At 58.8% G+C, this 13,522-nt stretch overlaps 1 protein-coding gene across 1 annotated transcript in view; it reads right to left on the bottom strand.

Annotated features, from left to right (window-relative positions):
- Nucleotides 1–8,631: 8,631 nt before the first annotated feature.
- The window catches only part of LOC139229379 (paired amphipathic helix protein Sin3b-like), a 41,307-nt gene continuing 36,416 nt past the window's right edge, over nucleotides 8,632–13,522 (bottom strand). The window contains exon 11 of the mRNA XM_070861078.1: nucleotides 8,632–8,862. Within this exon, the coding sequence (XP_070717179.1) occupies nucleotides 8,632–8,862 (231 nt within the window). The remainder of the gene's footprint in view (nucleotides 8,863–13,522) is intronic.

The raw sequence follows: 13,522 nt of genomic DNA, 5'->3' as shown, positions 1-13,522 counted from the left end.
CGCGAGAGAGGGGGGGGGGGGAAGGGGGGAGGGGGGAGAAAGAGAGCAGGGCCTCTCACCTGCACCACTTCACATTTCCAGTCAGGACCGCCACTGGTTAGTTATTTTAAACATGGGGTTCAGGGGTTTTCCCTGCTGTCTGTGGAGTTATTCCATTTCTGTCATCAAAACTGTAAATTAGTGGCCTTGGTAAGATGGAGACGGACATGTATGGAACCTTGATTAGACTGCACTTGGAGCTCTGTGTACAGTCCTGGTCTCCATATTATAAACTGGATATACAGGCACTGGAGACGGTGCAGAGAAGATTTATTCACAGATAATAGCAGAACTGAGAGGTTCCAATTGTTAAGATTGAACAGGCTAGGGATCTTTTCTCTGGATGATGGGTAGAAGAAGAGATGTTTCCACTTGTGGAGGGAGACCAGAACTAGAGGCCATAAATCTAAAATAGTCACTTATAGGGAATTCGGCCCGGCCCCATCCCCCACCCCCGAGCCCATCCCCCGCCCCCGAGCCCACCCCCCGCACCACACAACCCCATCCCCCGCCCCCGCCCCCATCCCCCGCCCCCTCGAACCCGAGCCCATCCCCCAACCCCACCCCCCAAGCCCATCCCTCGATCCTGAGCCCATCCCCCGCCCCCTCGAACCCGAGCCATCCCCCAACCTCACCCCCTCCCATCCCTCAATCCCGAGCCCATCCCCCCCCCCCCCCCCAAGGCCCCGGGCCCATTTCCCGCCCCCCCCCAACCCACTGGTCAGGTGGGCAGAACAGTGGCAAATGGAATTCAATCTGGAGAATTGAGAGGTAATGGCCTGGAAACCCTAGCCACCTCGGGATCCGTACGGAGTGTGTACGGACCCAGAAATGCATTGCAAAAGCCGGTTTTCAGTCCACAATGCGCATGCACTGAAAACGGGCTTTTCCGATCTGTCGAGCTGGAGCTGGACAGATTAACCGCATCTCGGGAGCCAGGACATTCGCACGGGCAAGATTGCGGGATTTACCCATATCTTGCCCAGCAAATGTCTCAAAACTCGTATGCCTGATAAAAGCAGCACATAGCTTACTGTTACAGGCATAAGAGTCTAAAAATATACAAAAATATAGTAAAATTAAATTTAAAAGACACATTTTATTTTTAAAAACCCTGCCCACTACGTTACATTTATTTTTAACCATAATTAAAAAAAACTTGTTAAAAACTCAGAATTTTTTTTTCTCAAAGATATTTATTAACTTTAATTTCAATTAATTTTAATTATGTGGGGTGTGTTTTTTATTTTTTTATTTGGTGTTATTGTGTTTGTTTTTTTTCCCCTCAATTAATAGCAGTGAGAACTGGTAGATACAGAGTTCCCGTTGCTATTAATCAGAAAGCTGTGGAATACTGTACCTGATTGGTTGCATCTTCTCCGTGGGAACCTGGAGGACGGGAGCGCGCTCCGCAGTGCGGGAAGAGAAGGCCTCCCCACCAGAGTCCCACGCTCCTCCCGGACCAGCAGGTACTTGAGTAGACATTTCAGCCCCAATGCATTTGGTGAGAGCGAACAAGGCAAGAGAATACACATTAAATGGTACGACACTGAGAAGTGAAGAGGAACAGAGGGACCTTGGAGTGCAGGTCCACAGATCCCTGAAGGTAGCAGGCCAGGTAGATGAGGTGGTTAAGAAGGCATACGGAATACTTGCCTTTATTAGCCGAGGCATAGAATACAAGGGGGTTTATGCTTGAACTGTATAAAACACAAGTTAGGCCACAGCTAGAGTACTGCGTGCAGTTCTGGTCACCGCATTACAGGAAAGATGTGATTGCGCTGGAGAGGATACAGAGGAGATTTACGAGGATGTTGCCTGGACTGGAGAATTTTAGCTATGAGGAAAGATTGGATAGGCTGGGGTTGTTTTCTTTGGAACAAAGGAGGCTGAGGGGGAGACTTTATTGAGGTGTATAAAATTATGAGGGGTCTGGATAGAGTGGATAGGAAGGACCTATTTCCCTTAGCAGAGGGGTCAACAACCAGGGGGCATAGATTTAAAGTAATGGGTAGAGGTTTAGAGGGGATATGAGGGGAAATAGCTTCACCCAGAGGGTGGTAGAGGCAGAAACCCTCACCACATTTAAAAGCACTTGGATGTGCGCTTGAAGTGCCGTAACCTACAGGGCTATGGACCGAGAGCTGGAAAGTAGGATTAGCCGAATAGCTCTTGGTCGGCCGGCGTGGACACGATGGGCCGAAATGGCCTCCTTCCGTGCTGTAAATTCCTATGATTCTATGATTATGCTGATCGAACTAACGGAATCTCTGGCCTGTTGGATCTAGTACGGTGACTGGGCTATGATTTAAGATAGGAATTTTATGACCAGTTTGTTTCACAAATTGCTCTTGGTCCTGGAGTAAACCTAAATTTTTCAGTAGTTTTAATGGTCTCCAAGCGAGAGGGAGGGATGTCATTGATCTCTGCGAGTCTGTTCATTTGTATAGTGACGTGCTTGGTTTCCCGGCGGGGGTACGATGTGACGGGGCACGGTGCCGGGGGGGGGGCGGGGGGAGGTGCTACAGTGTGGGCATACAGTGTGTGGTCGGGCTACAGTTTGGTACTGTACATGGGGAGTTATCAGGAATAAGGGGAGAATATGCACCTTATTCTGTGCAGTAGCTGGCGACCGTAGAATCATAGAAACGTACAGCACAGGAGGAGGCCACTCGGCCCGTCCGGCCTGTGCTGGCTCTGTGACGGAGCAATCGTGTTCAGTTTCCCCCCTCCCCCTTGTCTCCGGGACCCTGTCAGCTCCCCGACAGAGATCGATAGATTTTTGGACACTCGGAATCGAGGGATATGGGGATCGGGCGGGAAAGTGGAGTTGAGGTCGAAGATCAGCCATGATCTTGTTGAATGGTGGAGCAGGCTCGAGGGGCCAAATGGCTGACTCCTGCTCCTAATTCTTAAGTTCTAATGTTCATTTACCAAGTACACGCCCAATCTGCAAGTCTATTCCTGTCTTCCTGTACTTTGTCGCAGTCCTCTGTATTAACTACACCCCAATATGGCGCTGTCTGCAAATTTTGAAATTGCACTTCTGATTCCCGAGTCCAAATTATTTCTGTAAATGGTGAACAGCAGTGGTCTAAGCACCGATCGCTATGGACACCGCTTCACACCATTTGCCAGTCTGAGTAGTTACCTTTAACCCCTACTCTGCTTTGTAGCCAGCTTGTGATCCATTCTGCTCCACTTGCTCTGACCTCAATCATGACTCCACGATGTGGTATTTTGTCGAAGGCCTTCTGAAAACTCAAATATATTGTTTCTACTACATGGCCCTTGTTTACTCTTTCTGCGACAACTTCAAAGAATTCAATAAGGTTGGCCAACCGTGACCTTCCCATTTGGAATCTGTGCTGACTCGATTATATTTTCAGTTTCTAGATGTTTTTCTATTACATCTTTTAATAAGGATTCCATTAAATTTCCTCCCAGCAATATTAAGCTAACCTGTCAGTAGTTCCCTAAACATATTTCTCTCTCCGATTGTAAATATAGATATGACCGTAGCTGTCCGCCAGTCCTCTGGCACTATTCCCCTTTTTATATCTACATGTAACCGTGGATCTTTGAAGGTGAAAAAGCCCAGGCACTGCTGTACAAACAATCGCTTGCGGAATTGGCCAGCTTTACCCGAGGACAGCTGGGGGTTCCTATCACCGTCTCGGCCCCTGCTGCCCGTGGGTGGCAGTGGGAGACGGGCAGCGAGGGTGGAAATGGGGCCCCGCGGTTCAAGCTATTCGCGGTCTCTGTCGGGCTCTCCTGGACCGCACATGGGCGGGACTCGAAGCCCAGACTGCCCTGTGCATCAACACAAACCAGGAGTGACCAGATCGCAATCACCCCCAGCCTCCTGACCATTTCACTAATGTGAGAGGAGCAAGTTTTCATACTGCGTCCACTCCTACTATAGATACAGAACATCCCTAGATCCTGTCCCCCAAGGTTGAGTTGTGTCTGGAGAGAACTTGAGGTGTATAACACTGGGGTACAGTACTGGTGGGTACAGGTCTGTCACTGTATAACACTGGGATACAATACTGGTGAGTACAGGTCTGTCACTGTATCTAACAGACTGATTCCCGGGATGGCGGGACTGACATATCAAGAAAGACTGGATCAACTGAGCTTGTATTCACTGGAGTTCAGAAGAATGAGAGGGGATCTCATAGAAACGTTTAAAATTCTGACGGGTTTAGACAGGTTAGATGCAGGAAGAATGTTCCCAATGTTGGGGAAGTCCAGAACAAGGGGTCATAGTCTAAGGATAAGGGGTAAGCCATTTACGACCGAGATGAAGAGAAACTTCTTCACCCAGAGAGTGGTGAACCTGTGGAATTCTCTACCACAGAAAGTTGTTGAGGCCAATTCACTAAATATATTCAAAAAGGAGTTAGATGTTGTCCTTACTGTAGGGGGATCAAGGGGTATGGCGAGAAAGCAGGAATGGGGTACTGAAGTTGCATGTTCAGCCATGAACTCATTGAATGGCGGTGCAGGCTCGAAGGGCCGAATGGCCTACTCCTGCACCTATTTTCTATGTTTCTATGTTTCTAACCCCATCGCCCACCCCCTCAACCCTGAGCCGATCCCACCCGGCCCCTCCCCCCGACCCCTGGCCCATCCCTCGCCCCCTCAACCCCGAGCCCACCCCCCCAACCCCAACTCCCTAGACCCTGGACCATTCCCCTCCCCCTCTCCCCGCTCCCTCTTTCACCGCTCCCTCGCCCCCTTCCCCTCCCACCGCTCCCTCTCCCCCCTCTCCGCTCCCTCTCCCCTCCCTCACCAACAAACTGCCAGAGTCTGCAGAAAATCCATTTTTCATTTTTATTACATTTGAATGAAGGTACAATGCTGTTATCAAAGGGGGAGTTACATTGCAGCCTGCAGGGATCTGCAGACATCTGCCCTCCTCGCCATACAGCTTGGGCTTTAAAAACAGTCTGAGTCATGAATCGCCCAGAACTGAATCCTCGGAATTACAGCTTAAAAGGAGCCAAGATTTAGGCCCCACCCCCAAGTAGGGCCCAGGACCCTCAGGCCCCTCCCCCGAGTGGGGCTCAGGACCGAGGACCCCTCCCCCGTGTGGGGCTCAGGACTGAGGACCCCTCCCCCGAGTGGGGCTCAGGACCCTCAGGCCTCACCCCCGAGTGGGGCTCAGTACCCAGGACCCCTCCCCCGAGCGTGGCTCAGGACCCTTAGGCCTCTCCCCCGAGTGGGGCTCAGGACCCTCAGGACCCTCCCCCCCGAGTGGGGCTCAGGACCGAGGACCCCTCCCCCCGAGCGGGGCTCAGGACCCTCAGGCCTCAGGACCCTCCCTCAAGTGGGGCTCAGTACCCTCAGGCCCCTCCCCCGAGTGGGGTTCAGGACCGAGGAACCCTAGCCCGAGCGGGGTGGCTCAGGACCCTCAGGCCCCTCCCCCGAGTGGTGGCTCAGGGCCCTCAGGCCCCTCCCCCAGCAGGAAGAATTTTGTGTCAGTGGGACAGAAGCAAAGTTTAAAAGAGAGAGAGAGAGAGAGAGAGAGAAAAAGTTCAGGGTAAAAGTGGCTTCACAATAACCATTCGTTTACAAAAACAATCAGACAGAGCACAGCATCGACACATCGACACCTCAAACGTTTCTCGTTAAACATTGATAATTTAAATGATCACAATGTAAAGTCACATCATACTGTTTCACACACATGGCAAGAACAAAACAATCACCGTAACCTGGCAGCCTCCGGGCCATCGCCAAACACATGGTCTCCGCGGCGATACCGGTGCCCGGCACCGCCCAGGGCGGGGCACACTCGCCGCCTCCAGTATAACTTCAGTCAATTGTCCTTTTAAATCCCCCAGAGGGGCAAATTAGTGACATCTGGTACCGAGCCCTCCCCAAAATAATAGAAGCAGAATGCTTTAGTGCTTCTGGAGCATGCTGGCGCTGGGTGGGGGGGGGGGGGGTTGGGGCTCACCTGCCCCCCCCCCTCCCCCCATCCCACAAAAAAAACACACTGAAACGGAGCATGCTGTTTTAGTGCATTTTAGCATTTTGATTTTTTTTAAATTTTATTTTATTTTTTTTAAAGCAACATCCAAACGCTTGCTAAAGACATCTAGTTATGTATAAACCTCCCTCCCGCCCCCTCATTAATTAGTCACGTTGCAGATAAAATATTGTAATGTACAGCAGGGGCAGCCAGGCGGCTGATGGAGTTCCATGGCGAGACCCTCTGGCAGAGCTCCGCGGCCGGACCCTCTGGCAGAGCTCCGCGCGAGGAACAAAGTGCAACAGTGACATCAGGTGGCAAAAACTCGGTACTGCGCAAAACTGCCAGTAACTAAGGAGAGGCTGCCGAGAGTGTCGGCCAATCCTGTTTCACTGCGAAAATCCGGCAAGTGCGTCTCTCCTTCTGACCGATGGCTTAGCCTGGCAGAGAATGCAGAGTCCCCCAGTGTGACTCAGCGGCTGCACCGAGCTGTCGGGACCCACGGTGCCAGGGTACGAGGCTCCATGGTCAGCAGCCCCTTGTCTGGGTCTCACTGGGTGAACAAGCCCCTACCCCGGCTGTGGCACTGAGCATCGCGGACCGGGAGGGGCTGCCGGTCCGACCCAGGGCTGTGCCGATGAGCCCAGTGCCTGTGGGAGGAGGCAGGAGCTATAGCAGCCAGTGCCCACAGCCGGGGAAGAGGCGGATTGGTGATCAGCCCACCTGGAGATCAGTCCACACCAACTCCACAACAGCTTCGATGGAAAGACTTTTAACTGGGTGCCTGTCTCTGCCCTGCCCTCCTTAAGGCCACTCAATGTCGCCCTCCAGTATCTAACCCAAGGGGCCATTCTTTCAGGCATTAGGTTAGACAGCGGAATATTCCACCATGGGAGGCATTACACACCAGTCCAATTCTATCCTCACTCGACATCAGCACGAGAGACCCCTCAGCAACAGGAACTCCCACCAGTTGTCTGCCCCGTCACAGCCGGTCCAGGCACCCGGGAGTTACCAGTAAAGGGATAGACTCTGCAGTGGCCACACTCGATCATTCTGCCTCCCACACCCCTTCACCCAGCTGCTAAACAAGACAAGATCGCCACTTGATGAAGGAATATGATCATTATGAGTTTTTAAACCTCCCTCTAATGACGTCCCTATGCACAAAACCATTCAAAAAATCCTCAGAACAGTTTGAATCTTGCAACAAGACACTAATTTAAATGACATTTCTGTAAAGGAGAGAGCCTAAAATTTGAAATCTTTACATAATACACTCACAAAAAAAATCCCCTGAATTTCAGGCAGTTAATACATTAACACATTGGTGTGTTTGTTTTTGCATTTCCGGACCATGATCCCCCTGGCTCAGAGGACAATGAATGGTTTGACTTCACACACAGCATAGCTTCACAGAAAGTTAAGAGACACAGAGCACCTGCAGGGGTTCGAACAGATGTGGTCAATACTGGTGAAGGTCACAGGCGGGCCGAGGGGCACAGGTTCCCCACACCGTTCATCAACTCCTCGCCACCGTGGCCTGGGGCGAACTGCTCATTGTCTGAGCGAGCAGTGGCTTGAGGCCAGACTGGTTTCAGCCGGCAAAATGCCAGCGGATTATGGCGAATTTCAGCTTCAGTTGGCGGCGGGTTTGCCTCGTCTCTTACCAGTGTGGCTTCCTTGCAACAAAATCAGAAATACTTCTTCCCAGAGCTGCAGGGAATACCGAACACTGGCAGATCTGCCCGGGGAGCCGCAGGTCACAGCTCGCAGCCTGTTGCAACCTTTAATACTGCTCGATCGCTGGAGATTGGGAGCACAGCGGGCGTCGGCAACGCTTGGACTTGTTCAAACTTTGATGGCGTCGATCGGTCCGGATGAGTTGTGGTTGATGTAGTCAGACCCCTTGGTCCGGAGCTGACTGACGCCTCAGACTGGTGCAGGCTCCACGGTCCGATTGCTGAGGTGAGGCCGTTGTGTGGACTCCCGCATGGACACAGCTACCAGCCTCCTGTCTTCGGGCATGTTTCTCAAAGGTTTCACCAGACAGATAGCACGTGTATAAGGGGAGGGGCATTGCCAAGCACCGATACCCTCGGTTTTCTTTCAGGGCGCGGGGAGGGTGGCAGCACTGGAGACCACCCCAGTCTTCACTTACTAGTCCTGCTGAGCAGTGGCTTCAGTCTGTATCCTGTGCACAGGACCACCACAGCTACACACCAGCTAGCTCTGTGCGTTACCCAAAATACGCCATGCAGTGTCACAAGGTTCTGCCAATGTGTCACGGGATGGGGGGAGGGGGGGGGGGGGTTGGAGTGGGGGAGAAACACAGCACTGGGGGGGGGGGGGGGGGGGGAAAGAGAGAGACGGGGAGAAAATGGGGACAATGATCACAAGTCGATTCATGTCAAGTGCATTTCATCATTGATCACACTAGCTGTGTTCTGTAGACTGGTGCTGCAACCATCGTTCAGCCACACAGGAGTCAGGCAGCCAATACAATCACTTCACCAGCCATAGCAACGTGTATGGAGCACACGTGGTCACGCAGCGCACTTGCGAGTGCAGTGTGCAAGAGTGTGAGCACAAGTCAGAGCGGAGGCGGCTCACGGTGAAGGCGGGCACCGGCTATACTGGACGCGGTATCTGTTGACGGGAATGTCGTGGATGGTGTCGGTTTCACAGGTGGTTTTACACAGGATCAGATCCTCACCGTCCTCGCCCATCAGCCAGTCCTGGACCAGCTCACCCATCTCGTCACTCACATGCTCCACCAGCCATCGGTTATGCCATTCCTGAAACTGCTGGTGCTGGTACCGGGCAACCTGACACTGGGACTGCAGGGAGGGAGGGGGGCAGAGAGAGGGGGGGGGGGCAGAGACAGAGAGGGGGAGGGGGGCAGAGAGAGGGGGGGGCAGAGACAGAGAGGGGGAGGGGGGCAGAGAGAGGGGGGGTGGCAGAGAGAGGGGGGGGCAGAGAGAGAGGGGGGGGCAGAGAGGGGGGGAGGGGGCAGAGAGGGGGGGAGGGGGCAGAGAGGGGGGGAGGGGGCAGAGAGGGGGGGAGGGGGCAGAGAGGGGGGGAGGGGGCAGAGAGGGGGGGAGGGGGCAGAGAGGGCAGAGAGGGGGGGAGAGGGCAGAGAGGGGGGGAGGGGGCAGAGAGAGAGAGAGAGAGAGAGAGAGAGGGAGGGAGGGAGGGAGGGGGGCAGAGAGAGGGGGGGGGCAGAGACAGAGAGGGGGCAGGGCATAGAGAGAGGGAGGGGGCAGAGAGGGGGGGGAGGGGCAGAGAGAGAGGGAGGGCAGAGAGAGAGAGAGAGGGAGGGAGGGGGGCAGAGAAAGAGGGAGGGAGGGAGGGGGGCGGAGAGAGGGGGGGGCAGAGACAGAGAGGGGGAGGGGGGCAGAGAGGGAGGGAGGGGGCAGAGAGGGGGGGAGGGGGCAGAGAGGGGGCGGGGCAGAGAGAGAGGGAGGGAGGGAGGGGGGCAGAGGGGGGGGGGCAGAGACAGAGAGGGGGAGGGGGGCAGAGAGGGAGGGAGGGGGCAGAGAGAGAGGGAGGGAGGGAGGGGGGCAGAGAGAGGGGGGGGCAGAGACAGAGAGGGGGCGGGGCAGAGAGAGAGGGGGTGGGGCAGAGAGAGAGGGAGGGAGGGGGGCAGAGAGAGAGGGAGGGAGGGGGGCAGAGAGAGAGGGAGGGAGGGGGGCAGAGAGAGGGAGGGAGGGGGGCAGAGAGAGGGAGGGAGGGGGGCAGAGAGAGGGAGGGAGGGGGGCAGAGAGAGTGAGGGAGGGGGGCAGAGAGAGGGAGGGAGGGGGCCAGAGAGAGGGAGGGAGGGGGGCAGAGAGGGAGGGAGGGGGGCAGAGAGGGGGGAGGGGCAGAGAGAGAGAGAGAGAGAGAGAGGGAGGGAGGGGCGCAGGGAGAGAGGGGGGGCAGAGAGAGAGGGGGGGGAGCAGAGACAGAGAGGGGGCGGGGCAGAGAGAGAGGGGAGGAGGGGGGCAGAGAGAGGGGGGGAGGGGGGGCAGAGAGAGGGAGGGAGGGGGGCAGAGAGAGGGAGGGAGGGGGGCAGAGAGAGGGAGGGAGGGGGGCAGAGAGAGGGAGGGAGGGGGGCAGAGAGAGGGAGGGAGGGGGGCAGAGAGAGGGAGGGAGGGGGGCAGAGAGAGGGAGGGAGGGGGGCAGAGAGAGGGAGGGAGGGGGGCAGAGAGAGGGAGGGAGGGGGGCAGAGAGAGGGAGGGAGGGGGGCAGAGAGAGGGAGGGAGGGGGGCAGAGAGAGGGAGGGAGGGGGGCAGAGAGAGGGAGGGAGGGGGGCAGAGAGAGGGAGGGAGGGGGGCAGAGAGAGGGAGGGAGGGGGGCAGAGAGAGGGAGGGAGGGGGGCAGAGAGAGGGAGGGAGGGGGGCAGAGAGAGGGAGGGAGGGGGCAGAGAGAGGGAGGGAGGGGGGCAGAGAGAGGGAGGGAGGGGGGCAGAGAGAGGGAGGGAGGGGGGCAGAGAGAGGGAGGGAGGGGGGCAGAGAGAGGGAGGGAGGGGGGCAGAGAGAGGGAGGCAGAGAGAGGGAGGGAGGGGGCAGAGAGAGGGGGGGAGGGGGGCAGAGAGAGGGGGGGGCAGAGACAGAGAGGGGGAGGGGGGCAGAGAGAGAGGGAGGGGCAGAGAGAGAGAGAGAGAGAGGGAGGGAGGGGGGCAGGGAGAGAGGGGGGGGGGGTAGAGACAGAGAGGGGGGGCAGAGAGAGAGGGGGGAGGGGGCAGAGAGGGGCAGAGAGGGGGAGCAGAGAGGGGGAGGGAGGGGGGCAGAGAGGGGGAGGGAGGGGGGCAGAGAGGGGGAGGGAGGGGGGCAGAGAGGGGAGGGAGGGGGGCAGAGAGGGAGAGGGAGGCGGGCAGAGAGGGAGAGGGAGGGGGGCAGAGAGGGAGAGGGAGGGGGCAGAGAGGGAGAGGGAGGGGGGCAGAGAGGGAGAGGGAGGGGGGCAGAGAGGGAGAGGGAGGGGGGCAGAGAGGGAGAGGGAGGGGGGCAGAGAGGGAGAGGGGCAGAGAGAGAGGGGGGGCAGAGAGAGAGGGGGGGCAGAGAGAGAGGGGGGGCAGAGAGAGAGGGGGGGCAGAGAGAGAGGGGGGGCAGAGAGAGAGGGGGGGCAGAGAGAGAGGGGGGGCAGAGAGAGAGGGGGGCAGAGAGAGAGGGGGGGCAGAGAGGGAGAGGGCAGAGAGGGAGAGGGCAGAGAGGGAGAGGGCAGAGAGGGAGAGGGCAGAGAGGGAGAGGGCAGAGAGGGAGAGGGCAGAGAGGGAGAGGGCAGAGAGGGAGAGGGCAGAGAGGGAGAGGGCAGAGAGGGAGAGGGCAGAGAGGGAGAGGGCAGAGAGGGAGAGGGCAGAGAGGGAGAGGGCAGAGAGGGAGAGGGCAGAGAGGGGGGGGGGGCAGAGAGGGGGAGGGCAGAGAGGGGGGGGGCAGAGAGGGAGAGGGAGGGGGGCAGAGAGGGAGAGGGAGGGGGGCAGAGAGGGAGAGGGAGGGGGGCAGAGAGGGAGAGGGAGGGGGGCAGAGAGGGAGAGGGAGGGGGGCAGAGAGGGAGAGGGAGGGGGGCAGAGAGGGAGAGGGAGGGGGGCAGAGAGGGAGAGGGAGGGGGGCAGAGAGGGAGAGGGAGGGGGGCAGCGAGGGAGAGGGAGGGGGGCAGCGAGGGAGAGGGAGGGGGGCAGCGAGGGAGAGGGAGGGGGGCAGCGAGGGAGAGGGAGGGAAGGAGGGGGGGCAGAGAGGGAGAGGAAGGGAGGGGGTGGCAGAGAGGGAGAGGGCAGAGAGGGAGAGGGCAGAGAGGGAGAGGGCAGAGAGGGAGAGGGCAGAGAGGGAGAGGGCAGAGAGGGAGAGGGCAGAGAGGGAGAGGGCAGAGAGGGAGAGGGCAGAGAGGGAGAGGGCAGAGAGGGAGAGGGCAGAGAGGGAGAGGGCAGAGAGGGAGAGGGCAGAGAGGGAGAGGACAGAGAGGGAGAGGACAGAGAGGGAGAGGGCAGAGAGGGAGAGGGCAGAGAGGGAGAGGGCAGAGAGGGAGAGGGCAGAGAGGGAGAGGGCAGAGAGGGAGAGGGCAGAGAGGGAGAGGGCAGAGAGGGAGAGGGCAGAGAGGGAGAGGGCAGAGAGGGAGAGGGCAGAGAGGGAGAGGGCAGAGAGGGAGAGGGCAGAGAGGGAGAGGGCAGAGAGGGAGAGGGCAGAGAGGGAGAGGGCAGAGAGGGAGAGGGCAGAGAGGGAGAGGGCAGAGAGGGAGAGGGCAGAGAGGGAGAGGGCAGAGAGGGAGAGGGCAGAGAGGGAGAGGGCAGAGAGGGAGAGGGCAGAGAGGGAGAGGGCAGAGAGGGAGAGGGCAGAGAGGGAGAGGGCAGAGAGGGAGAGGGCAGAGAGGGAGAGGGCAGAGAGGGAGAGGGCAGAGAGGGAGAGGGCAGAGAGGGAGAGGGCAGAGAGGGAGAGGGCAGAGAGGGAGAGGGCAGAGAGGGAGAGGGCAGAGAGGGAGAGGGCAGAGAGGGAGAGGGCAGAGAGGGAGAGGGCAGAGAGGGAGAGGGCAGAGAGGGAGAGGGCAGAGAGGGAGAGGGCAGAGAGGGAGAGGGCAGAGAGGGAGAGGGCAGAGAGGGAGAGGGCAGAGAGGGAGAGGGCAGAGAGGGAGAGGGCAGAGAGGGAGAGGGCAGAGAGGGAGAGGGCAGAGAGGGAGGGGGCAGAGAGGGGAGGGGGCAGAGAGGGGGGGGGCAGAGAGGGGGGGGCAGAGAGGGGGGGGGCAGAGAGGGGGGGGGCAGAGAGGGGGGGGGCAGAGAGGGGGGGGGCAGAGAGGGGGGGGCAGAGAGGGGGGGGGCAGAGAGGGGGAGGGCAGAGAGGGGGAGGGCAGAGAGGGGGAGGGCAGAGAGGGGGGGGCAGAGGGGGGGGCAGAGAGGGGGAGGGAGGGGGGCAGAGAGGAGAGGGAGGGGGGCAGAGAGGGAGAGGGAGGGGGGCAGAGAGGGGAGGGAGGGGGGCAGAGAGGGAGAGGGAGGGGGGCAGAGAGGGAGAGGGAGGGGGGCAGAGAGGGAGAGGGAGGGGGGCAGAGAGGGAGAGGGAGGGGGGCAGAGAGGGAGAGGGAGGGGGGCAGAGAGGGAGGGGGGCAGAGAGGGAGAGGGAGGGGGGCAGAGAGGGAGAGGGAGGGGGGCAGAGAGGGAGAGGGAGGGGGCAGAGAGGGAGAGGGAGGGGGCAGAGAGGGAGAGGGAGGGGGGCAGAGAGGGAGAGGGAGGGGGGCAGAGAGGGAGAGGGAGGGGGGCAGAGAGGGAGAGGGAGGGGGGCAGAGAGGGAGAGGGAGGGGGGCAGAGAGGGAGAGGGAGGGGGGCAGAGAGGGAGAGGGAGGGGGGCAGAGAGGGAGAGGGAGGGGGGCAGAGAGGGAGAGGGAGGGGGGCAGAGAGGGAGAGGGAGGGGGGCAGAGAGGGAGAGGGAGGGGGGCAGAGAGGGAGAGGGAGGGGGGCAGAGAGGGAGAGGGAGGGGGGCAGAGAGGGAGAGGGAGGGGGGGCAGAGAGGGAGAGGGAGGGGGGCAGAGAGGGAGAGGGAG

Source organism: Pristiophorus japonicus, chromosome 18 (assembly GCF_044704955.1).
Source record: "Pristiophorus japonicus isolate sPriJap1 chromosome 18, sPriJap1.hap1, whole genome shotgun sequence".
Lineage (NCBI taxonomy): Eukaryota > Metazoa > Chordata > Chondrichthyes > Pristiophoridae > Pristiophorus > Pristiophorus japonicus.
This window is presented reverse-complemented; position numbering and strand designations above follow the sequence as displayed.